Raw genomic sequence first — 25,307 nt, forward strand, 5'->3', positions numbered from 1 at the left:
CCTTATTTCTGGGAGCCTTACTGGGAAAAGATTATGGGTCTTACTTCCGGCACCCACCGGAAGTAGCCGTATGTCATTGTAATTTGTAGGGTTTTTAGCTAATCTATATTCATGATAGAAGTTACATTTCTCTTTTTGGTTATTGTGCAATATTTAGTAAAACTTGTTTATGGACACGCCGTCTGCTTTCAGCAAGCTGTTAGTTCAGAGGATCATAATTATGAGTTTAATCACGGGGAGCGACAGAAACACAGCATTAAGTTTTGTAAAGTAATGACCGTGAATTAACAGCTCGTTTCTCTGAAGAGCTGACAGCAATAAAGAAGAGAAAAGAAGGGATCTTGTAGCTCCAGGTTTGGGCTGACAGTGTAAAACAGCAGAACTACATAATATTAGCTTGGTGTGACGTGAGTTTGATTTTTCATTTGAATTTAAAAAATAATAAAGTTCACGAAGTGGCTGCAGCAAGTGTGTTTTATCATTATGTTTGGGCCAGCAATAAATTTCTACAAGACAAAATAAAATACCTGGGTTTATTTAGTCCATCAGAACCAGAACCTCGAGGTTCTCCGTTGCTGAGCGACGCTGCAAATCAGCGGAGAAATGGCCGCAGCTGCTGCGCTTCAGACTGTAATGCAGATAATCTCCCCCCACTGGACTAGAACCGAACCGAACCACACATTAACCTGCTATAGAGAGCAACTTGCCCCTGACTGTCATCACATGCCCTTGTGGAGCTCAGGGTAACTCTTGTGCTGTTCGTGGCTGTACTCTAATAATCAGACCAAGTTCAATTTGTGGCTGCAGCAGGAAATGTGTTTTGAACGTGCTCCCGAAACAAAATGGCAGAGTTTCTGTGATAAGAGTTGTTTACGTCAACCTACCGACAGATGAGGAAAACAAAAAGAATTTGACTAAAAATTTTAAACTTGAACAGAGAACCCGAAATGCTTTATGTGCTCGTTTCACTGTGTGGATAAAAAACCAAAGGAAGAAAACCCGCATCCGTATCCGAAGCAACTGAGTCAGTGAAGTAGCTAAATATGCTAGTGCGGGTTATTTGCGGCCATTTCTTCAAGTCACCATCCCTCTCCGCAATAGCTGTAGGTAAGGGTAAAACAATACTGCCGCATTTAAGCTGTGATAGTTGATGTTCCCACATATTTTATAGCCTAAAAGCTCTGACATACACCTGTTAGCGAGTTGCTAACATGTGAACAAATGGTGGTTCCGGTTTACGGCGGAAGTCAGGCCCATAAATCACGCAAAGCCCCCCTCTCCTCCCGACAATGACAAAAAAACATCACATTACTGTTACTTTCATGCATTTAAATACAGCCTATGTTTATATTCACAACCCTTACATTTTTTTTGGAATCTTTGAAAATCAACACGTATCCTCTTTCTCAATGCACGTCTCCCTTTAACGTTATGATTTGGACCAGTTATTGTCTGAAATTCTATTTAAATATTAATAAAATGTGGTTGAAAAATGTAAGTTGGCAAGTTTTAATTAAAAGGTATTCTGAACCTGCTTTGTAATTCATACTTCTTTACAGCTACAGGAGAGTAAAAAAGCACAAGCCAAAATTATACTAAAATTACTTTATTACAGCTGATTTCTGTTCAATATCCCTCTGCCAACACAAGAAAATGGTATACAATACAAAATATAATAATGGATCCTATTTTTGTTCAAAAAAGATTTTTTTTTTCTTTTACACAATTTAAATCCACTTTTAGTACTTTACCATCTTTCACGTAGTATCTTCATAACATCTGACATTCAATAAGAATCTCCACCATCTATACATTTTAATACAGGTTATAAGTTGTAGTGGTAATGTGCCAAAGAATACTGACATCTTCAAAGAAATGCGATCTTTTCATCATTTGTCTGTAACTCCGCTTTTTGTTTTTTAAATTAACCCCCCCAAAAAAACTTGATCGTTATGATTCGATTCTAACCAACAGTCACTTAATGGGTGAAAACTTCGAGATGAGAACAGACATGCGGATGTTCGGTGTTGGCAGCTTCCGGTATGGCACAGTGTTTGACCGCAGAGAAAGAATCCTTTTTCAGTTGCCGATTCACGATCCTGCATCCCACTCGCTTTCAGTCAGTAGGATGTTAGAAACTGTTCCATGAAACGAAAAAGAAAGTACGGGTTTGACAGCAACATCAAGATTTCGCCACATTTTAGAGTGAAGTCAAATTGTCCAATGTGAAAGTAAAACTTTGCATGTATGCAAGGTTTTGCTGGCGTAACATTCAAGCACTTGGTCTTGGCTTTAGAGTTGCAGAAAAACTCCCAATTATTAGTACATTATGATTTTATTTCTAGCCAAAGGGGGAAAAAAAATCAAGGGAATTGAATACAACTTACTTGGATACAGTAGCAGTAGGCATAAAACAGTTTTTTTGAGGCCATATATTACGTTACACGATATTATGCATAATTTTCTGTGGTGAAATATATACAGAAATTAAAGTACAACCTGAAAGGAAAAAAATTTTTTAAATCCCAGCACTTTTTGTGTTGTCAGAAAATGAAAAAGAAAAGTTTAATAACAGCCCTGAATCAGGCTGGAATGAGGACAAAGCGCTCAAAGGTGTAGGGTTCGGAAAATCATCTGCACAAGTGTTGCATAACCGACTACAAGAGTGGCGTTCGATGGAGATGACTGAATTCAAGAATGAGGAATCAAGTCCGGTGCTTTCAAAGTAACTAGATGAGACTTGGCTGGGGGGGGCGGGCAAAATCAAATCAGGTGGTTGACACTGCTACCTGAAGTTCAGAAGAGTAAACAAACTCTTTCAATAGAACACTAAAAAATATATATTAATATTTTCAACCGTGAGTCACAGGACACACCTGAATTATTTATCTGTCAAATTACCCTTAAAAAAAAAAAAAAAAATCTGTTAAAAGTAGGTACTTTGTTAGCAGAAGAAAAAGAAGTGAAAACGTCTTCACACCCCTTGAACCTTCTCATGTTTTGTCATGCTACAACCACAAACTTTAAAAGTACCTCATTAGGTTTTTGTTTTTGTTATTTGGTCGGATGAGAACATCACTTCAATTTTTTAGACTTGGGGGGGATCTAATGTTGAAACGGGTAAAAAAACTAAAAACAACAGTGGGCAATAATCCAAAACCGATAGTCAAAGCTGCAATAGTCAGAATGGACTAGTCAAAGTCCTGAGCTAAGGACGACTAAATCTGCAGAAAGACTTGATGTTAAGATATCGTCCAAGGTCAATCAGACTGAACTTCAGCTGTTTTCTAAAAGATCTAACAAAGAATTGGACAGAATTTTTTTTTATTTTACCTCACAGTTATGAGTTTTTTATGTGGTATCAGTTGTAATATCATGTAAAATGAACAAGAAATCAACTTAGTGGTTGTAATGTGACAAAAGGTTCAAGAGGTATCGACGCTTTTGACAGACTCTGCATCTAAAAAAATCCCCCCAAAAAACCTACATCATGCCTATCTCTACTGACCTTTAGTGTTTTTAAAAAAAAGTGTATTTAGGCCTCAAAATTTTATTTTCAATAAGAGTTTACGTTCAGTAGCACAGAGCCGGTCGTCTTGGTCGTAACTCGCTGTCTGCACATAAAAGGTTCGAGTTTTTGTTCAGTTGGTTTCATGGAAACTGTCATCTGTACACATCTTAAAAAAAAAAAAAAAAAAAAAGGCTACATCCTCACATTCTGTTCAGTCAACGTCACACAGAAACGCAAACAGAAGCAGTAACACACATCTGCAGTCTCAAAAAGAAAAGGCTGTAAAATTTGGGAAAATTCTTTCACTTATACTGTCCAACATGCAAAAGGAGGAAAAAGAAAATATCACAGCACAGTAAGTCTGACTTTTCTACATGCGTACCAATGAAACATTCATTCACCAGGAGCTTTAAGAAAAGAAGTCAAATATTAATCTTACACTCGTCGAGCTGTATAAAGTGCTTCGAAAAAGGCAGCAGTATTAAAAAGGCACTAATATATATTTACATATATATATACATATATACCTATATGTATATATATATAAAAATAAAGATTAGCACTAAAGATTGTTTTTGAAGGCTGATAAGTTTAAGGGTTACAGTGACATTCTCTGCATTCAGGCATAAACAAAAAATTAAAAAAAAAAAATGCTAAAAAGTAGCTTTGAATGTTTCTACTGTAGTTAGTCGTAGAAATTTATCCAAAACCATTTCGGAGGCATGGAAAAAAAGAAATTAGACAAAAATACAATCTACGTTAGAGATCAGAGATAAATGAAGAAATGTAAAAAACATTTAACCCGAGTTAACTGAAACAAACTGAGCTAATGAAAGCTAAAAAGGCACAGAGTTAGTAGAAGCAACCGTCTAAAGCGATTGAGATTTGTTTGGTTCTGTATTTGAGAAGATTTTTTCTTTTGGTTGATCCTCGAGAATTAAGGCGGAGCGAAATTTCTTAATTAAAAACAACAACAACAAAAACAAACCATGAAGGGCCACTACAGCAGGCTGGTAGACAACAGCAAAGCATCCCCAGTCGTTTGATTGGGTTCTCCACTGTACCACAGAAAAGAAAAAAAAAGAAAAAGAAAAAATTTGGCCAGTGCATTGCTAAACATAAACGGGCAGATTAAAAAAAAATTGAAATAAAAATTATAATAATAATAAAAAAAATCTATTTAATGCGATTGTTTGAACCTACAAAAGGCTTTAGAGTGGTGTTTTATGTGCAAAACAAGAGCAATGGCTGTGAATAGCACAAACTCACGAAAAAATATCCTCCACAGAGGAGAACAAAAAAAGAAAAACAAGTCAAACTTACTTGTTGATACTCTTGTGTAACATGCATTTCAGAATCTGTGTGTGCTCATAAAACTGCCGTTGAGGATGGGCTGAGGGAGAGGGAGGCCCCCCCCGCCCCCTCTTTTTGACCTGAGCAACATTTATTCCACCACACATCCACATCTGTACAAGGGGAAACATTTTGGGAGGGGGGTAGTGTCACAGGCAGACAGGTTTCTATATAAAGTGACTCCAAGGCAGACTGGAAGGCAAATCTAAGAGTAGGAGAACTGCGACCCGTTGGATATTTGTGAGGTAACACTGGAGCTCCTGCTCATCCCGGGCTCGACGCGCCCTCCCATTGCCTGCAGGGCCCCGCCTTGTGGGTGGCCCCACTGCATCTGACCCGCACCTCCTCCTCCTCCTCCTCCGCCCGGCGAGCTGTGCCCCCCCCACCCTTGCTGCATAGGCGACCCTCCTAAGCTGGATTGGTAGTGGTGGTGGCTGCCTCTGTGATTGGAGCTCAGGCTGGAACCGCGGCTGCCCCAGCGCGGCCCTTGAGAGCTCGAGGAGGGCCGCAGCTGCTGGTGCTGGCTGAAGCCGCCTGGAGCACCGGGGAAACTGTTGCTGAGCGCTTCGGGGGAGAGGTCCGCCAGCATCATGCTGTTGAAGCCCAGGCGCATGCTCTCCGAGTCGAAGGCCTCGACTTCTCGGGCCTGGCGCTCCAGCAGGTTCTGGATGCGCTCTGTGCGCTCGTTTTGCAACGATTGCATTTCCTCCTCAATCTACGGGAAAGCCAAAGACGATGGAGCATTATTCACAGGTACGAGGGTAAAAACGAATGGGAATTTAGTAGATGTACAGAGTTTCTGCACCAACACAAATTAAACACTTTTTAAGACCGTTAATAAAATTTAAGACCTGTGTTCAAGACATAAATTTACAGAAGAAAATCGCATGTTTTGCACAGCAGTAGTACGGAGTTCTTTAGTGCAGCGTGAATGCAGCATCGTATGGGTTGGAAATAAAAATGAGCCAATGGCAAAGACAAATGTCGTCCACCCAACAGGCAATAAATTTAAAGCTAGCTGGATAGCTATGGTATATTAGTAGTGAGTTAGCTGTAGCTGCAACATTTGCTGGACAGAGTCAAGACAAGTCCCACAAAAAAAACACAACTACATGTACGAGATTAAACAGTCCTGCCATCCCAAAATTTAAGACATGTAATTAAAATATTTATGACCAACCTACATTTTTTTAATGGATGACTTCTGAGCCCTTACTTTTTTCTGGGATTTCTCCCATTGAGTTTAATATCTGGTTGAATTTTAACTGGGCCAATCAGCAGACAGGAGGAGAAGTTGTGAGCAATGATGTTTTTCTCTGCTGTTTTAGAATTGTAGAAATGGACAAAGCCATTCAGTACACTTCCAAATATCGAATTAACATTAACAGCCATCTTGTTTGGCTCGTTTTCAGCTGCTTTGTGTTGACTTTTCTCCACTTCAAGCTGGTGCTTTTTTTTTTTTTTTTTTGAAACATAATTTCGAGCAACAAACTTAGAATGAGAAGTTGTAAAAAAACAGAGGAAATATACTCTTGAATGTGAACAAATGTTGAACCTTTTGCTCCAGTAGTGCTCTTCGGAGTGACACCCTTTGTTCCAGGTCATTCTTCTCGCGGGCATGCTGCGCGTCCGTCTGCATCTTAATTTTACTCTGGTAGGCATTGAGAAGCTCCAGCTCCTGCTGCAGCTGGATCTGTAATGCTTGGCATTGAGATTCCTGAGTCACATCCAGGCGTAACTAAAGACAAGGAATGAACAACGCAATGTTACTCAATCCTGACACGTTAAGATGATAAAAATGCAATGTTGCGTTGAGGATCAACAGTCTTGCTTGTACATTTCTGGCACTGAAAGACTCACCGCCTGTGTTGAGAACATTTCACTGATGGAATGGTCGTACTGCTCTGCTAAAATGGCAAGTTTGCGATGCTGCTCCAGCTTTAGACGTTTGAGGACAGCTTTGTGCTCGGACTTTGGTGTGGTCTCCAACAGGTGGTTCCTCAATGCTTTATACTGCCGGGTCTGGATCTTACACGTGTCTTGAAACTGCCTTTTGATCTGGAGCTCTTTGTTCTTGAAAACAGAAAAACAGGGATTAGATTAATAATGTGTGTAGACCTTCATCGCATTAGGAGACAAATATCTTTAATATAAGGTTTTTGCAGGTTTCACCAACTCAAACGTAAGAGTTTAAGACATGTTTTAAGAACAGTATCAATAAAATTTAAGACCTGCTTCATGACAGAAATGAACAAAAGAAAACTGCATATTTTATAGAGCAGGGCCAAGCCTTTTTTTCTCCACAGAACGCACACAGCATAGTACTACTGGGCTAGCTACAGAAATCAGCCAGTGGCAACGACGAACAATAGATGATAAATGTAAAAAAAACTTGCTAGCTAGGCAAGGGTTTACTAGCAACTAGTTAGCTGTATCCTCAAACGCCTGGAGTCACAGAACATACGATGTCTTCGGGCGACTCAAATCTTTGCTTGACAGAAAAGCTCCACAATGAAAAATAAAATACACAGAATTAAACAGTACTGCCACCACAAAAGTTGAGACCTGTGATTATGACATTTAAAGCCGACTTACATAATTTCTAATGAATTTCAGGCATTTCACGGCCTTCATTTTAGATTTGTGAATTTAAGACTTTTCAGACTCCTTGTAACAGGCTACAACTGAGAAAGAAGAAGTGGTAACTAGAAAATGCCTGAAGACATTTAAGTGTGCGTACTGGTTGGAAACAAATAAGGGGTTATGCTGAAAATTAGCATCAATACTATGGTTAGCTAAAATGTAGTCACTAGCATGTGGGGTATCACAAACATGTAGACCAAACATGGACTTACTAAATTCAGTATGCAAGTAACATTGTGTAAGCAAAAATTAGCTAAAAGGCAGTGGTTAGCTTAAATGCAGTCAGTTGCATGTGTGGGATTACTAGCATTATGCCTTAATCAACTCGGTAAATAAACATTACTGTAGCACTGACTTACTCCATTCAGTATGCTAAATGTGGCTAATATATATATAAAATAGCTAAATGGCTTATTTTAGTTGTAGGCTGACATTAGCATGAGGGCTACCACAAGCATGTAGAACAACTAGTATGTAGAGACTACCAGTAGGATGTGAGTTATCAACAGCATGATGACTAACAGGAACCATAGGGGGTAAAAAAAAAAAAAATCAGAAACAGAAAAATTGTTTCAGTTGATGTTAAACACAAAAAAGTGAAACAAGTTTCACGACAGGTCAGAGACTAACCTTGAGGCTCTTGGGCTGCTGACGAACCTCCATGCCGTGTTTTCGTCTAAGCTCCCGCTCTCTCCTCTTGTTGTACTCCTGCTGATTGGTCAGCTCCGTCTGGTGCTGTAGCCGGATCAGCTCGACCCGTGTCTTCTGGATGTTGTTGAGCTGGCGGAACTGGAGCTCTTGCATGGACTCGTGGTGACGAAGAAGCATGGCGTGCTCCAAGTCCTTCTGGGTCTGACGCTTGTTTAATTCCTACCAACACAAGTACACAGAGGAAATCACAAAAGGTCCTTCCTAAGGTGGAAATTAAAAAGAAAAACAAACAAAAAATACTTTTGTCAGGAATTGATGAGAATTTAGTGATACAGACTCCTTATTGATTGTCATTGAATTAGGAAATAAACTCAAAGTATGAACTAGGGTTGAAACAATTCCTCGAGTGATTCGAGTACCTCGATTATTAAAATTCCTCGAGGAAAATTTATCTGCCTCGAAGCTTCGTTAAATTATGTTTTATTATTTAGAGCACCGTGTTCTGTCCGGGTTATTACTTGCGTTGCACAGAGCTCACTCACTTCCGCCTGAGTTGTTGACGGAAGCTAAGTGTTAGCAGCATAAAGTCCAATTTTCAAGTTCGGCCTGGGAGGATTTTATTGATTGATGATAATGTCTGGGTCTTTGTCGTTTTTCGGGGGACCAATAAGCATCCTTAAAATGACTGGCGCGATGCTTGGAGTACGGCAGCCTTTTCTCCTCCCGGAGCTGCTGCCTGGTTGTGGTTCAGAGCGAACGGCGGGGACGAGCGCAGCAGGTGTGTTTATAGAGGTGAGCGGATAGACTGAACACTGCGGGCTGCTGCGCGTTAGATAATTAACGTAAGTGTAGCTTTACGGACGAACTGGAAAATTTATTTCATATCATCAAGGTTTCAACAAATGGGTGGCGGCACGTAGATGTTTCTGTGTGTGACGAATAAAGGTGTCAAATTCCGTCGCTAAAACACAAAAGCTATAAATGTCTGGGCATCTATTAAACTGAGTGGAGATGAATACATAAACGAAAAGCTGGAGTATAGACATGTTTTATAAGCGTATTTGTGAGCTTGCCTCTATTATTAAATTGAATATAATTTCTGATTTTTGTATAACTTTTCTTCAGGTTAACTTGGAAAGTGAGCTGTTATTGTTACGAGTTAATTTTCTGAAACCACAGAAAAGTTATTGTTAGGGAAGCTCAACTGTGGAAAAATGAACTGATGTTAATATGCGATAGTAAGACTGCTGTTATGTTAGATTTACCAGTGTTTTACTTTATCTTTTTTTTATCCAATTACTCGATTAATCGTAAGAATAATCGATAGATTACTCAATTACTAAAATATTTGTTTACAACAGCCCTAGTATGCACCATGTTGCATTAGAATCAAACTAAATAAAAACTGGCTCAAAAAATAATGAGAATCCATCTGTCAAATGGACATTTTAACATGAAATGCAACTTTTTGCACATTTGTTTTTGTATGTGCCTTCAGAAAGGCATAAATACTTTCTGCCTTTTCAGGAAGGATTTGTCAGGTCTTAAGGTATCTCCAGCTGTGGAAAACACCTTCCCAAATGATATTTATTGTTACTTTACTCCATACTTTTCAAACTTTGGATCGCTTCTGTCGGGACGCCATCTTGGATGCATTTTAAATCAAAATATGAGGCGTGTACATCTCGCGTTATTGGAACCGACAAGCGGAATCATTAGGCAGGCCGATTAACAATTCTCCACAAGAACTGGTTTTCATTCCCAGTCAATAAATGTCACAGTGAGCAGTGTTGACCTCTCGCAGATGCTGCTGTTCAATTTTGTGGCGAGCCATCAGGATCCTTCTTTTGAACCGGCGACACTCCAGGTCCAGGTACTGCCTCTGTCTGCGCTGGAGGTTGGCCTCTTCCGCTGCTTGGAGGTTCTGGAAGTTCTCCTTCTGCTTGGACAGCCACTCCTGCTTTTCTTTCTTGGGCGTTGACTGGTTTTCATTCAGCTCCTGGAGAAAAATAAACACATTTAACCTTACTACTAAAGCTGAATTTGTAAGTGTAATTATGTTTTACATCAAAAGACAAATATGTATAAAAATAAGTGTGATGAAGTTTGAAACCTCTTTCAGCTGCTCCTTGCGAAGCTTGTACTCTCGTTTTTGGGATTCCAGGAAACTGTTGAGCTCTTTCTTCTGCTGACCCTGGATGTGATGTTGGAACTTCTTTTCATCGTTGCTAAATGTTTTTGCCTAGTGGGGAAACAAACAAACAAAAAACAAAACAAAAAACACCCACCATTATCAGTGTGATCAATGCAAAACAGCAGCCGCCATAGGACCATTGGCTGGACTACATTTTTATCCACAGAAAGCGAGAATCCAGATATTGATTTGAACTTTTGTTTTCATCAGCGACTCCGAGATAGGAGGTGAATTAACAACAAAAAAACTCTTAATGAAGCGTAACCTCTATTCATGCGGATACATACTAAAGCCCTGGGTTCACAATGTAAAAAAAAGGCGCGGATCCAAACTGTACAGCTAAAAATATCACTTATCTACTGATGTGCAAATGTTGCACTGGAAAGACACAAACATTTAGTTGTAGGCGGTGGCTGGTTGTCAAGAAAATTCAAATTTAAGTGGTTTAAATTGAACCTGAGGATTGGAAGTGACAGACAAAAGTCTGTTTGTTACATGTAAACTTTGCTGTTGCTAAGAATAAGAAAAGCAAAATAATTGTTTATAGTTCATTTACCTGAACAGTTTTAGATGACTTTAGCATTTTCACAGCAGACTCTTACTGACTTTGGTGTGTTTTTGTCAAACGGGAAAATATTCTATCGCTGAAATCATTTAAATCAGCGTACGTCTGACTCACTTGTTAACCTTCTGTGGTTTAGAGGATTTATGTACTTTTCCAACAAGCTCATGCTAAGATGACATTTTCTACTATTGGTAAAAGGAACTTCAAAAATTTCCTAACCAACCCTTGAAACCATTGCTTCCCTAATGCAATATCTGGGGACATTTAAGAGGAATACATTTAGAAGTTCTACATTGGTACATGTAGAAGTTCATTGGTACATGTAGAACAACTGGTACATGCTTGTGTTTTGGAAACTCACATCTTTCTCCATGGATGCTTGGTGTTTCTTGACCACCTTCTCCAGCTCTTGGGCGAAGTTGTTCCTCTGGGTCTCCAGCTCCTTGTCCAGACGGAGCCGGTGCTCATCCTTCTCGGTCTTCAGCTTGTTCTCCAGAGCCAGCAGCTGCTTCTGGTGCTGCCGTCTCATTCGCTTGTAGCCCAGGATCTGCTCTCTTAGCTCTGATTCCTGCTCGTGCTCCTTCATCTGGCGTGTGAGCTGACAAACACAAGACACAAATTTTTTTTTTTTAAATCAACTTGATAGAAACAGGTTGTACGGATTACAATGACATAAATATTGTCAATAATGGGCTGTCCTAGAAAAAATAAATCTGCCATGCCACATAGACATGCTGTCGCCCTTTCAGAAATTCAGCAGTGAGCTCAAAGAGATACATTTTCTTTACATTAAGAATAATTCTAAAAAAAAAAAAAAACCTTTGGTGGAGTTTCTTTTAATAACTGGATAAAAGGAAAAAATGTGAATTTGAACATATTCACATGCTTGTTAAGAAAACATATCCCAGGAAAATCAGAAGTCTTTCTGAATAACTATCCGTTGAGCCACAAAATTAAAAAACATTAGATCAAGTATTTCTTATGACAAAATTGTTGCAGTTTGCCTTTTAATAGGCAGGTGTCAATACTTAATAGAATCCACTGAACAACACACATGGTAGCAGCATAACCCAATGCTGTCAAATGATCTGTGGGAACCCAAAGTATGATGAGCAGTTTATGTCCGTACGTTTATATGGATCGGGTTTCTATGTAGAAATGCCTCTAATTCCACCTGCATCATCTTTATGAATTCAAATAGTTTCATTCCCAAACTCCCAGTAAGGAAAGGAGGCGTTTCTACCGCTGACGCTGTACGTATAGTTGCAAAGTCTTCACGGTTTCGTCTCGTCCTCTGGGTCTGAGTGGGGGCAGCTTGTGGCTCCGTTGTGCCTCTGCCATGAGGCTCTGACTCTTCTTTGCGAGCCTCTTGTTCCTGATCAGAAGGGAAAGCAACAAAACCAGAGTGAAGAAACTGCACAGCAACCAGAAAACGGAGACACAACAGCTCAGTTGTGATGAGAATACTCAGGATTCTGGGACTTGATTCTCTTACGGGTTTGAGATTAATGACCGAGCTGTTGGACATCACTGTGCCGTCGCCGTCCATGTCCGGCTCGCTCTTGTCCTCGCCTGCATCAGGTATGCTGTTGACGGAGCTGCTCTGGGAGCTGGCACTGATGGACATGCTGGGTATGGACTGGTTGCTCCCGACGCTGTTCACGGTGCCCGTCCCACTCACGCTGGGGTCCGGCTCCTACACACACACGGCACAGGAAACAATAAAAAGGCTACAACAATAGAGGATGCTGCTAAAACATAAACATGCCAGCTAGGGACAGACCTCGTCGTCGTCTTGTGCCTCATTCATGGAGCCGTTGTGAGCTTCCTGAAATAAGATCTTCTTCACCTTGCGGTACTGCAGATTGTCTAGTTCCCTCACAGCATCTTTGGTCCGATTTATTAGATCTATTAGGACCGATTCTGGCCGTTCACGCTGGATAAATGCATGCTGAAAAGAAACTAAGAGTTAATGTTGGAACTTTTATGGTTTAAACAAGGTACTGTTACCCACTAAAATGTAAGACTTTAAGACCTTTAATCAATGGAATTTAAGACCTATATCATGACAGAAATGTACAAAGGAAAACCTCAAAGAAATAAATTGTATGTGTTGGCAACACATCCATGGTGAACAACATCCAGCCAACTCGTAATAAGTTTACTCCTACCCATGTTTAGTAACTAGTAAGGTAGCAGCTAGCAAGGGTAAAACTAGCTAGTTAGTGATAGCTGTAAATTTTTTGCACAACAGTAAAATTCTGAGGAAAAAAACTACATAGAATATATGAGATTACATAGTCCTGCCACAGCAAAATTTAAGACTCGTAATAAATGTATTTAAGACCAACTTATATTTCCTCAATGATTTTAAGTCCCTAATTTTAGTTACATTAAGACTTTTTAAGGATGTGCAGGCACCTTGTTTAAAAAGAAAAGACTACAAAGTTAAGAAGAATCTGTTGTAAAATTTAACATTTTCTACCTTGAGGAGCTCCTCGGAGTTTGGCCTTTCCTGAGGAAGTTTCTGTAGACACGAATCGACAAATTTCCGAAAATAATCCGTCCTGAAAAAAGTATGTCAAATTTAGTCACTAGAAGATTTTCAGAAGCATTCTGAGTCACATCGCTTTTCACTCACCATTCAGTAGACTGCAGAACGGGGCTGTCGTTCTGTGCTATATGATATAAGGCACTCATCGCATTCATGTTGAACAGTGGAGGCTTCCTCTCAGCTAGAAACCAAGAAGTCTATCAGTTTATATAAAATCAAAAATTTTGCCAACTTTACGTGTTTAGCTCAAATATTACACATATTTTTACCTATATTTGAATAGGTAAAAATAAGTCGCAATATAATTCTTTTTATAATTTTTGATTTTTTTAAGTTAATCTTAGCCTTCGAGAAGGGTTGATTTGCTGATTTTGTTCTCTAAAGGTTCCTTTGTCTGGCCGTGTACAGTCTAAACACACATAACTGTGCCGATGAAGTATTTGGAGCATGTTTGCCCTCAATTAGGAAACACAAAAGCTCACACAAAGCAGACAGAGATGAATGCTTGGTGCGTCCCACACCTCGAGAATCCTTCATTTACGAGGTAAAAAAGGAATGCAGATAAATTACATGCCTATGCATTGAAAGCCTAGGCAAGTTATGTATGAACAAAGTCACATCAGTGCCAGCAAAGGCTTGTGGAGGTTTCTGTTGTTTCAAGGAGCCAGCCTAAGTGGCTTCAAGTAATGTTGACTGGGAGAAACGTTAAAATACTGAGGGGAGGGGAGCAATCTTGATAATATGGACGTACCTAATTCAATGCAGGTTATTCCTAAAGACCAGATGTCCACCTTTCCATCATACTGACCCTCATCCATGGCTAATATGACCTCTGGGGCCATCCTGAGAAGAAAACATATGCACCAAGATAAACATAAGATGGGACGAGTAAAAACCAACACCAATACAAAAACAAACTGACACAAACAGAAAATACAAGCAAAGGCATTGGAGAAATTTGCCAAGTTGGAGTCCGTACTTAAAGAGTCCAGGCCAGAGGCTAATATAGCTACATACATACGCACTTTTCAGGTATTTATTTATAAAAAGAAAATTGTTCTTAATCCTGTATAATTTTCTTTCTACTTCACAACTGAATACCACTCTATCTTTCACATAAAATTGCAATGAAATATCATTTATATTTGAGGTTTTAATGTGACAAAATATGGAAAAGGTCACGGTGTATGAATGCTTTTGCAAACCGCTATATGTTTCTGTTGAACTACTGAAATAAATGACCTTCTTGTTTGTATTCTAATTTATCAAGATGCATCTATACATGGCTGCTCACTTACCAATATGGAGTCCCGACAAAAGAATTGGCCGGACAGGCAATGGAGGCCGAGCCAAAGTCTGCTAGTTTCACCTGACCCGGTTCTGTCAACAAGATGTTTCCTGCTTTGATGTCACTGTAAAAACATACAGAAGGAAACGAGTGACGTTTCACTGGAAAGGTAGAACATGGAGCAAACAAAGGTTTGATTGAAAAATACTCAAATACGCACCGGTGGATCATGTTGTGGGAGTGAAGGTAAGCCAATCCGTGAAGAGCACCATGGGTAATTGCAGCAATTTCGACTTCTTGCAGGGGTTTCTTGTGAACTGGAAGGTATTAATTATCATTGGTGACGCAATACGGGGAAAAAAAATAAACAAACTTGCAAAGCGGGAACAACATTCCCACGTTGTGATTGACTTAACTCACCTTCTAACAAATCTGAAGCCGAGCCTAGACAGTACTCCATTACCAGCTGTTGAGAAATAAAGAGATTGAGTATATGTTTCTTGCTTTTGTCTCTGAGTTTATGTTCAACATTTGCTACTTATAAGTCTATCCAACAGGATATTTTTCATTTCAGTTTGATTTTGGCTCCAAATAATAATAATTTTAAAAAAACATAACTGTGAAAAAAATGGTGGGGGGTTTTTTGTACTATTTTTGGCATATCACTTTCTTAAGATGTGCACCCTTAATCCTTTTAATGACAGAGCCAGCGAAATGTCCCTCAGAAAGTTAAGGTCTACACAAAACATCCAGCTACAGGGACCCATTTCGTACCTTTCAGTCTAATATGAAAACAACCAAAACTACAAAAGGTACAGAATGGCAAAGTGGCAAAAAAAGCAGCCCATTTCATGCAACTACATGAAATTTAAACACAAAGTGACCAATTATCTATTGTTAAAGTGAATGGCTGGAATTTATTTAATACATGTGGCCAAATTGGAAATAAATTCAGTGAATCTTTTAGTGACTACCATATTTTTCGGATTATAAGCCGCTACTTTTTTCCCGCGACTTATAGCCCGGTGTGGCTTTTCTGTGGATTTGTCTTCAACCGCCACGGGGCGGTTAAAAGTCAAAATTGGAAATCAAAGAAGAAAGCGTGATTTTCATTTAGAACAAGCACATGCTAGCAGCAGGCACAACGGAGAAATGTTTTCAAACTCATAACCCCTCATCAGGGAAACCACACGAAGAAGTTCATATGATGCAGCTTTTAAGTTGAGGGCTCTGCCTCTGCTGTGTCCTTGTGAAAAACCGAGAGCGGCGGAGATACCAGTGGCTCATAGCCTGGTGCGGCTTTTATGTGTATGTTTTTTGTTTTTTTTATTTGTTGGTGTGGCTTATAGTAAGGTGCGCTCTATAGTCCGGAAAATACGGCTGTGATGGCTGCAGTTACAGCCACACAAATTGCTGGCTGCCCAATCCTTAGGAGAGCAGAGAGGTGGAGAAGGGGTGGAGCAAGCCAGCTGAGACTGCAAATTGGTTCATACCATTACTCATCATCCAGAGGGGGGGAATGGGATTTGCTATGTTAGTTTCAGTTAGGTTTCTGTGTATTTTCCCCTTTGTATTTTGTATGTGGCCTGATCAGCCAGTATTTAAGTCCCCTTTTGTCTCTGTTTGGGAGGTCTGTTTTTTTGAGTTAGTCTGAGTTGATGTCTGTTACTTTGACCTCTTTTATGGGCCCAAATTTTGTCATTTTTTCTATTATTTACCCAAGTTTTGTTTTGGGTTAAATAAAAAACAATTATTTTTGACTTTGAACCGGTGCCTGGCTGTTCCTTAACTGCTCGGTCCATCACAACGGCACATTAAAATGGTTGAGCTGAAATACATTGCTCTTAATAATTATTGATGGATAAGATGTATTAAAAAAACAAGCAAAATTACACATTAAAGGTTAAAGGACAAAATAAGAAAATCTATCCTAACCATAATTAATTTTTGGATTTTGTATATTATTTAAAATTTTGCTTATTTTTTAAATACATTACTACATCTTATATATTTTCAGTGCATCCATTCATTTTCCAAAGTTTGTTGATGTAAACCATGTTGCTGCTTTTCTTTGCGTTTACTTCTTGGGGAAAGGCTACATCTGGATCAATACTTCCCACTTATTTTTAACAAATTGAAAAAAAACTTTTTATTTTTTTATTTCATGTTCACAGCAACTCCCTGTCCTTCAAGTTGATTGTTGAAGGTGTATTCATCTTAAATATTAGTTGTGTTAAAAAACAACTGCAATCACAATTTTTTGTTTCCACGATCAAGCAGGCATTTAAAAAAAAAAAAAAAAAGAAGCCCTTACCCAAGCAGTGTGCTCTCGCAGGTAACATCCTTTGTACTCTATGCTGTTTGGGTGCTGTATTCGCTGCAGGAATTTCACCTCCTTGATTATATCTTGCCATTTCTGTGAAATCAGTACAGAGAGTTCATAAAAAGAAAACCAGAGGGCAAACATCAAATTAGTTTTTGCGTTAAGTTACCCCCGAAATAGCTTGGAAGCAATAATACAATATAATGCTGTAAGTTGAGAAAACTGACTAATTCCCATGTATTGTTTTGCATGCAATTTTGATGCAGTATGATTAAAATGACGCAAAACGGTGCAAAATCTGAAGCCTAACAAACCTTTACATTTGTGTTGTGTAGCATATAGGACACCCAAACACACCATGCAGTGTTTTCCATTATTCTGACAACAACACAATCTGCTGGTAGCATGCCTGATGTTTTTCTTTAATGGTTTGATAAAGAAATCTTAGAAGATGGCAGGTCTTATTTCCTATTTGAAAGTGTGAACTGCCATAGTCATTAAAAGAAGAAGAAGAAAAAAGAAATCCAACAGCTTCATGCCAAGACACTATACATACTGTAGCTGTTTGGAGAAACATAGATTGTGTTTATGGGCAATTCTTTTTTTTCAACCCAATGGCATTCAAGGCAAAATTGATTAAAAGTGTTTACATTACGACCCAAAGCGCAAGCATTCCTGGTTTTTGATCGTATGATTGCATCCAGAAAACGCCATTATACCTCATTAGACTGTTTTCCAATATAGGACATCTTCTTGATGGCCACCACATCATTCGACCGCACATCCCGTGCCTGGGAGATGAGAAGAACTGATTGTAAACATTGTAATTTAACAAATATTTGAAGGTTGTTTTCTTTGTGTGTTATTTGTTAGTTTTATTTTTATGCATGAACACATCCACAAATTGCAAAATGCTTTCCTTAAACCATCGGACCAGCAGTTTGTTGCTACTGAGCTATTATAAGCAGCAATATTTGTTTTATTTTGATGGTAAAAAAAACAACAACAAAAAAAACTGATTTTGCTTTGAGGTACTGATGTAATAATAATCATAACAAGATTTGGAGAATAACCGAACAATAAATAATCAAACAAAATTAGGTTTCAACCATTTAGACTGCTTAATCAACAGCAAACATATTGTGTTGGGAGTACTTAGAAACATCTAGAGCCAACTGAAAGCCTTCATTACAGACTCATCTGGTATTGAAAGCATAATCAACACAATCAATCATATAATCTTTAAAAGCCTCAGACTAAAGTACACTTATAAACAGACTCTGATCTAGAACTGTACGGAATAAAACCTTTTTTAGGTAGTTGAACGAAGATGTAATTTTTTGTAACGATTATTTAACAAAAGTTCAAAAGTCAGACTGACTTATATAAGACTATAAACATTTCTATAAGTACAGATAACTTAAGCATTTATAATCCAATTCCAATTTCTGCTTTTCTTTTACGTCTAACCAGCTGATTATGATTGTGTTCTAAGGACAATGAACGTCGATAATGTCATTTGTACAAATTTCGTTTTAATTCAGAAATTAAATATGTGCTGCAGGATTTTTTTACATTAATCTTACAGACTGTAGCAGGATTAGAAAGTAATCTCCATTTATGTATCACGGCATATTTCCCTAACCATAATTTGATTCATACTAAAATAAGCCATTAATTAATGCTATTAATTAATGAGCAATTAATAGCATGATACATTAAAATGAGCTAAATTATTTCCATTCAGATGAAAGACAATTTTGTTTACAGAGATGAAATCCGTTTTATTTATGATTTTGGTAGCATGTGGCTTTTGTTTCTTTTGAATTTATGGTTTTTAGTTGTTGTGTAATAGTCTGGATATTTAAAACATGGAGTGTTCTGTATAAAGTTTATTGGTCTTTGACAGGGCAAACTTGCATTTACTATGCCATTATCATAATATTATTGAAAATGTGTGTCAAAACAACAATATTATTGTTTATCGCAAAAATCTCTGGAACAATTTATTGTCCCAAAATCTCTGGAACAAATTATGCTGTTTGATAACAGCATAATTTGTTATCAAACTATCCTACACTAAAACTAAAAAAAAATGCATCAGATAAAACCCTGCTTTTTAATGTGATTATATAAAAATAAATTAGGAAGTTTGCAGTTGTGACGCATTTATTGAATAAGAACGGAAGCTGATTAAGGAAAAATAAGTGGATGTGATCACCAGGTGACTTACTGGTGCTTCGCTATGCATCCAATTAAAAAGAACAAACAAACAAACAAAAAAAAACTCACAAAATACACAGCTCCAAAGCTGCCATGTCCGATTTCGTGCAGATCTGTGAAGAGCTTTTCCGGGTCCTCTCTGAAGAAGAGTTCTGCGATGTCGGGGTCCTTCAGGTTCCCCGCCCGGCTGTTGTTGGGCATGCCGGAAGACGTCGGGGTGGTGCCACCGCCGCCGCCGCCGGGAACTATCTGGGTCTGCGACAGCGACGGGCAAGCCCCCTGCGACGGCTCATCTGCAGGACAGTGATTTCATGTGTTCAGCGCTGCAACACAACAGAAGCAAAAAAAAAAAAAAAAAAAAAAACAAACAAACAGAATATTACACATTTTCTTTCAAGATTATGGCAATTCTCAATTTTAAAAATACATTTGAAGAAGAATCAGAAGAAATAAAGCAGAGCTGGGCAATGTGGACTTACAGCTTCAGTACAACACTTTGTGCTACCACTGTGATGACAATAAAAGTGACGATAAGAACTATTTATTATTACTTTTTCAGGTGACTGTATGGCACCACACTGAAGACATTTGCAACATGCTTCTTTAGGACACCAATCACATAAAGAAGTGTGATTTATCTCACTAAACAGCAACAATAACTTCATCCTCTTTTTTGTATTTATTGATATTCTCATTGAATAAACAGAATATAGTAAAACTAAAAATCCAAAGAGTCAGACAGTTTTGGGGAGTTTTAAATAAATTCATTAAAATTAATTTATTTGACAGAGATAAATCAAAATTCTCCATCTCTGATACAAAAATTACCACGATAAATTACGAACGATACGATAAATGCCCATTAGTACCCCCAACATATGTAAACACCTAGTGGCAGATTGGCTTGTTTTGTAGCTAATGTAACTTTTTGCTATATTAAACAAAAAGTTCTACGCAATTCAGCTGACAAAAAGACAGAGCAGTTGCAGACGTTTTGGTTGAACGAAATGCATCAAGTCGACTGCAGTGTTTTATTATTTAGATATTAACGCTGATTTTAATTAAAATCTTCCTTATGTTTACCATAAAGACGGCCTGTTCAAAAAGATATGCAACTAGTTATTATGAGGAAATTGCTACGAAGATTTTGTAATAAGTTAAAACCCTGTTTTAATTTTATTTTTTCGCAAAAACACTCCACTGTGGAAGTAAATATTCCTTTCCTTCGCCGTTGTTATGAGCAGCCCTGCTAATGTGGACTGTAGAAGATCACTGAGGAAAATTTACTGAGTCCGTGCAGCGGCTCAGATGATCAGTTGCAAACAGATGCAGAGCTGACGCTCGAGTCACAAGACTTCTTTCCCAGCCCGGGCAAAACAGCCCCCGGTCCAAGCAGACATCTTTTGTCTCACAACAACACTGAACAACCCCACTATTCCACACAGATGTAGCCACAGTCACGAAATAAAGCCTCATTACCATGCAGGACTGTGCCTCTTTATTGCCATTGTCCTTTATGACATCGGTGCGACTCAATGAGCTTTGTTGTCATATGTCATGACACCGTTTTCGACCACGCGCGCACACACACACACACACACGAGGAAAGAAGTGCCGATAGCTGATACCGCCGTGAATCAGGACGAGCCTTCCAAACCGTCGCTCACAAAAACGCTTAAGAATGCGGTAGGACAAGACAACAAAGCTGGAGGGCTGGAATTCCCAACGTATGCCCTCACTACACCGTGACTCTCTGCACTTCCTGTTCGCGTGGCTCCGGCGAGGTTGGAATGGGCCCTAGTGAGAAACTTGACAAGTTACATCTAGCAACCCTGGCACAAAGACAAGAGCAAACACGCACTGAAATATTTGACAGCAGAAGGGGAAAAACTCGAAGCGTGACAAAGAAGAAGAAAAAAACAACAACAAAAAATAGCTGTCATTTCATTTCATCTTCTCATAACAACATAGCTGGGGCTTTCTGAAGAGGTTTATGTTACTAAAATGATCTTTTCAAGAACATATGTAAGCAGCTCCTGTTACACTCAGTTTCCACTAAAACATGGAAATAGCCTTGTTAAGTTTTAATCTGAGGAATAATGTGAGCAGAATATATTTAGTTTGACGCAGAATATGGTTTAGATGTTGGAAAATGTATTCTGCGCTACAGTAACTCATTTTTATTTGAATAAAGAAACTGTTATAAGAAGTCAACAAACTGACATTTATTCTTCTCAGTACAAAAGAAAACACTCATTAGAGATCACTAGCGGAACACTTAATGGTAAAATTACATTTTCTTCCAAGTAAATCAAGGGACATACATTTTCCCACAGTCTCAGCTTCTAAAATCTCTTCATTTTTGGTGTCATTTGTAAAATCCTCTTTGAACTTTAAACCGAAATTAGATTAGATTAACAGTAAGGAAATAGAAATTCCTGTATTTTAGGAATTTGTAAAATACAAGTCTAAAATTTCACATTTCACCCTACTTGCAAATATCAGCAGCTCATAATTTGCTGTGCCAAAATATGCATCCCCTGCTAACTCAGCCAAATAGAGAGTTAGGAAGGATTTCACTTTTCTACATAATCATTCCTGTTCTCTGAGCTACTGGTATTGTTTCAACCAAAAGGACAATATTTGGGGAAAATAGAGAGGGCATGCAGATATCGGCAGCCTAATAATAGGCTTCGCCAAAAAACGCATCCCCTCCAAACTTGAAGAAACAAACAGTTACGAGAGAAATAACTTTTTCTACATAATCACATTTGCTCCCTAACTGCTGGTATGAATTTGACATCAGTAGGATAATATTTGAGGAAAACAGAGAAGGCATGCAGATATCGGCAGGCTAATAATAGGCTTTGCCGTAAAATGCATCCCCCTGCTAACATGGAGAAATAAAGAGTTAAGAGTGAAATAACTTTTTATACATAATCACACTTGTTCTATGAACTGCTGGTATAAGTTTTATATCAACAGAATAATATTTGGAGAAAATATATAGGGCCTGAATACATTGGCAAGCTAATAATTTGCTATGCCAAAAAATGCATCCCTCTGCTAACTTGAAGAAATGAAGAGTTAAGAGGGATTTCACCTTTTCCACATAATGACACTTGTTCTCTGAGCTACCGCTATAAGTTTCATATCAACAGGACAATAGACAGGGGATACAAATATTGGCAGGCTCAGAAATTAAAATACATCCCCTCCTACATTAATAGACCAGACAGTAATGGATGATATAAAATGTTCTACACAATGGGTTTCTGTTTTGTAATGCTTTAAGCCATTATGGCATTAAAAGAATAATCGGGGCATTTCAAACCATCTGCGGAGAACATTTTCCATCAGACACTGACTGAAAAACGGTCGGCTCATATGTCTCAATAAAGGTGTTAACCGTATTTATTTCAATTAATCTGCGAAATAAAACCCACCGTTTTAGGGCTTTCATGGTTAAGAAACGTGATGATGTTACGAATATCTTTAAAAGTTTCCTCTTCGGTCATATTTCAGTCCGTTTTCTCGCCAATATGCGAGAGTTTGGAGCGATGCGCGCTCCCGCGACAGGGGCATGCGTTTCTCGGCATAACACCGGCATCCTGCACGTTTCAGTTCTCTCCCTGGTGGCAGCAACAACCTCTTCAGCATGTCAATGTTCTTCCTGGGCCTTCCAATGAGCCATCATTTGATCCAGGTGCGTCAAACCCGGGAGAGAACTAAAAAGGACCGACTTTGGGCAATTCTGTACTGCTCTAAAAAGAATACAAAGAGTAGAAAAATCTAACACCAAAAAAAAAATTTTTTTTTTTTTTAAATAAAGTGTTTCAATAACTAAATTCTTTGTAGGAAAATGTCAATACATTTGGGCATGAATACAAACAGCACTGTTAGTAAATGTAAAGTTTGCCTCACGTGTTCCCCAGGTGAGTCCCTCTGGGGTTCGACCAGCGTCACATCTTACCTGGGCGCTTCAGCTCATGTCACTGGTGATAATAACTCCCCTTCTTTTACAAGTCAGCCTTCACATCCTTTAATTTTCCTGAAAGTAGTCACGTTCCCACCGTTGCCACTCTTGCGAGTGGCTAAGCTAAGGTGAACCTTCACATTGTAAGAAACTAACACACGTTTCGAAGCTCTGACGTACGAATACGAATCGAAATGTTTCAAGAGATTCCCAATAATGTTAGCACCAAACTTCACGTTAGCCAAGTTACGTGTCACAGGATGAAACGGCTCAAGCGGTGTTCCTAATGTGTTATCAATCTGAACTGTTGTGTAACTACTCAACAGACACTGAGTTACACGTCACGTTTGGTTTAATTAAGAGAAAATTAAATTTAAAAGGCCCAACAAGCTACTGTTTGCTAATTTAGCTTAGCCGGTTAGCTGGAACTCACCCTGTTCTGACAGGCCAGTTCCGAGAGATGAGAGTGGCGCACACTTTAGACCAGTTTGGGATTAGAAAGTACTTTTCCAGTTTCATTCCCAGCGCGGAAGCTTCCTAAGCTAAATCCTGGTGGTTCCTCACGCTGTCAGCCGGTTTAACAGAGGACGTCAATGAAATGACTAAAGATTAAAATGCCCACCCTTGAAGTAAACTGGGGTGCCACAGCAGTCAGCTCCCACTCCCAGGCAAGCTCCAAAGATGGCTGCCGAGCGCTCCGCCGCCGCGCCTCTCTTCGTGAAAAATACACCAGGGAAGAATGCGAGAAAAGTTCAGGCAGCGGCACAAAAAAACAAAAAAAACACCCATAAACGGGCCGCTGTGGAATCTGCGAAGCCGTTCGACGAGCTGGATATTTAACTTAGCTCAAGTGACACCTGAAATATTAAGTTATGTAAAGGTCTTCTCTTCGACATGCTACAAATTGCAGTTCCGCCCTGCCTGTTGCAGTAAACTCTCCCTGACCCAGGAACACCAGGAGGCGGAAACTCTGGAACCGACCCTAGTTCAAAAACGCTAAAGGTTTGCCTTCTACATAGATAAAAAAAAAAACAACAACAACAAAATGCAAAGTGACATAAACACGTCATCCAAAGCATTTATTCCTTGGAAAAGTTTGTAGCCTTTTGACTCAACTTCAATAAAATAAGTATTGATTATGAGGATTTTCCCCCCACGATTTTTCAATAATCTTTAGGCATGTTAAAATCTGAAGTTTGATGGCATGGGTTTACATGTTAAAACAAGCAATATTGAAACCAGAGCTTTCCATACAACGTAGGCAGAGTGTAAAAGTGCATGGACGTGAAATTCAACATCTTTTTACTCGGAGCAGAAGCAAAAATTAACCGTCCACGAAATGTCAAGTATAAGAGTAAGAATGTATTTTGTAAAAAAAAAAAAAAAAAAAAGGCAACACCAATAAAATGATCAGACCATCTGATTTAATATTTCGAAAATAAACCAAGATAAAAATGTTTTGTAAATTTGAGTATTTTACAGACTAAAGTAAAAATAAATAAATAATAAAAAATGAAAACAGAAGAAACATTTGCCATGTCTTTTTTTCTACAAAAGTTATGAAACTAATGCATCTATTTCGGAACAAGAGTATCTCCAGCGACAATACACTCGAGCAAAAGTAGCGATAATTCAATATTCCTCAAATAAAAATAAAAAGCAAATTGCTCTAGAGCTACTAATTTAAGTCGACTATTTCAAAATACTGAAAAAAAATGTGCAAAGGTGGTTTGAATGAACATCTCTTGATTCTGTGTCTGAGAAATGTTCATGTTTTGGTGCAATGACAAAAGCAAAAGATGTTTGCGAGATTCTAACCAAATCTGCAATAAGAGCGCATTACGCACAGTGAAACAACTCTTGTACTGAGATAGCGGATTAGTTGACTAAATAGGCCTATTTTTCTTGGAGGAATGGATCAAAATTCCACAAAACTACTGTGAGAAATTGTGGAATGATACCAAAGTAGGCAAGTATGTCAAACACTAAGAAAATATATGTAAGGGTATGAATTTGAATAAAATAC

At 38.6% G+C, this 25,307-nt stretch overlaps 1 protein-coding gene across 4 annotated transcripts; it reads right to left on the bottom strand.

Annotated features, from left to right (window-relative positions):
- Window positions 1-1,590: 1,590 nt before the first annotated feature.
- On the bottom strand, window positions 1,591-24,216 carry LOC102224786 (serine/threonine-protein kinase TAO1-like). 4 transcript variants are annotated; one of them, XM_023351620.1, is made up of 20 exons: window positions 23,904-24,216; window positions 19,375-19,598; window positions 17,802-17,873; window positions 17,074-17,175; window positions 15,180-15,225; window positions 14,980-15,076; window positions 14,770-14,883; window positions 14,223-14,314; window positions 13,559-13,652; window positions 13,403-13,484; window positions 12,701-12,868; window positions 12,413-12,613; window positions 12,161-12,292; window positions 11,279-11,515; window positions 10,272-10,400; window positions 9,954-10,157; window positions 8,138-8,377; window positions 6,725-6,937; window positions 6,420-6,602; window positions 1,591-5,579 (listed from the first exon to the last, which is right to left on the bottom strand). In XM_023351620.1, the coding sequence occupies exons 2-20, from the start codon at window positions 19,504-19,506 to the stop codon at window positions 5,070-5,072; spliced, it is 3,048 nt and encodes a 1,015-aa protein (XP_023207388.1). In that variant the 5' UTR covers window positions 19,507-19,598; window positions 23,904-24,216; the 3' UTR covers window positions 1,591-5,069. The 4 variants fall into 4 exon arrangements, with proteins under 4 accessions (XP_023207388.1, XP_023207386.1, XP_005814329.1 ...); XM_023351618.1 differs by having other exon boundaries at window positions 19,375-19,628; XM_005814272.2 differs by having other exon boundaries at window positions 23,715-24,216.
- Window positions 24,217-25,307: the final 1,091 nt, after the last annotated feature.

Source organism: Xiphophorus maculatus, chromosome 18 (genome assembly GCF_002775205.1).
Source record: "Xiphophorus maculatus strain JP 163 A chromosome 18, X_maculatus-5.0-male, whole genome shotgun sequence".
Classification (NCBI taxonomy): Eukaryota; Metazoa; Chordata; class Actinopteri; order Cyprinodontiformes; family Poeciliidae; genus Xiphophorus; species Xiphophorus maculatus.

Coding starts and splice junctions, on each gene's coding strand:
- LOC102224786 (XM_023351620.1), bottom strand. CDS start 19,506: ATGCCCAACAACAGCCGGGCGGGGAACCTGAAGGACCCCGACATCGCA. Junction 14,884..14,979: donor TCCCACAACATGATCCACCG/GTGCGTATTTGA, acceptor ATGTTTTTACAG/TGACATCAAAGCAGGAAACA. Junction 8,378..9,953: donor AACAGCAGCATCTGCGAGAG/GTCAACACTGCT, acceptor TTGTGTTGGTAG/GAATTAAACAAGCGTCAGAC.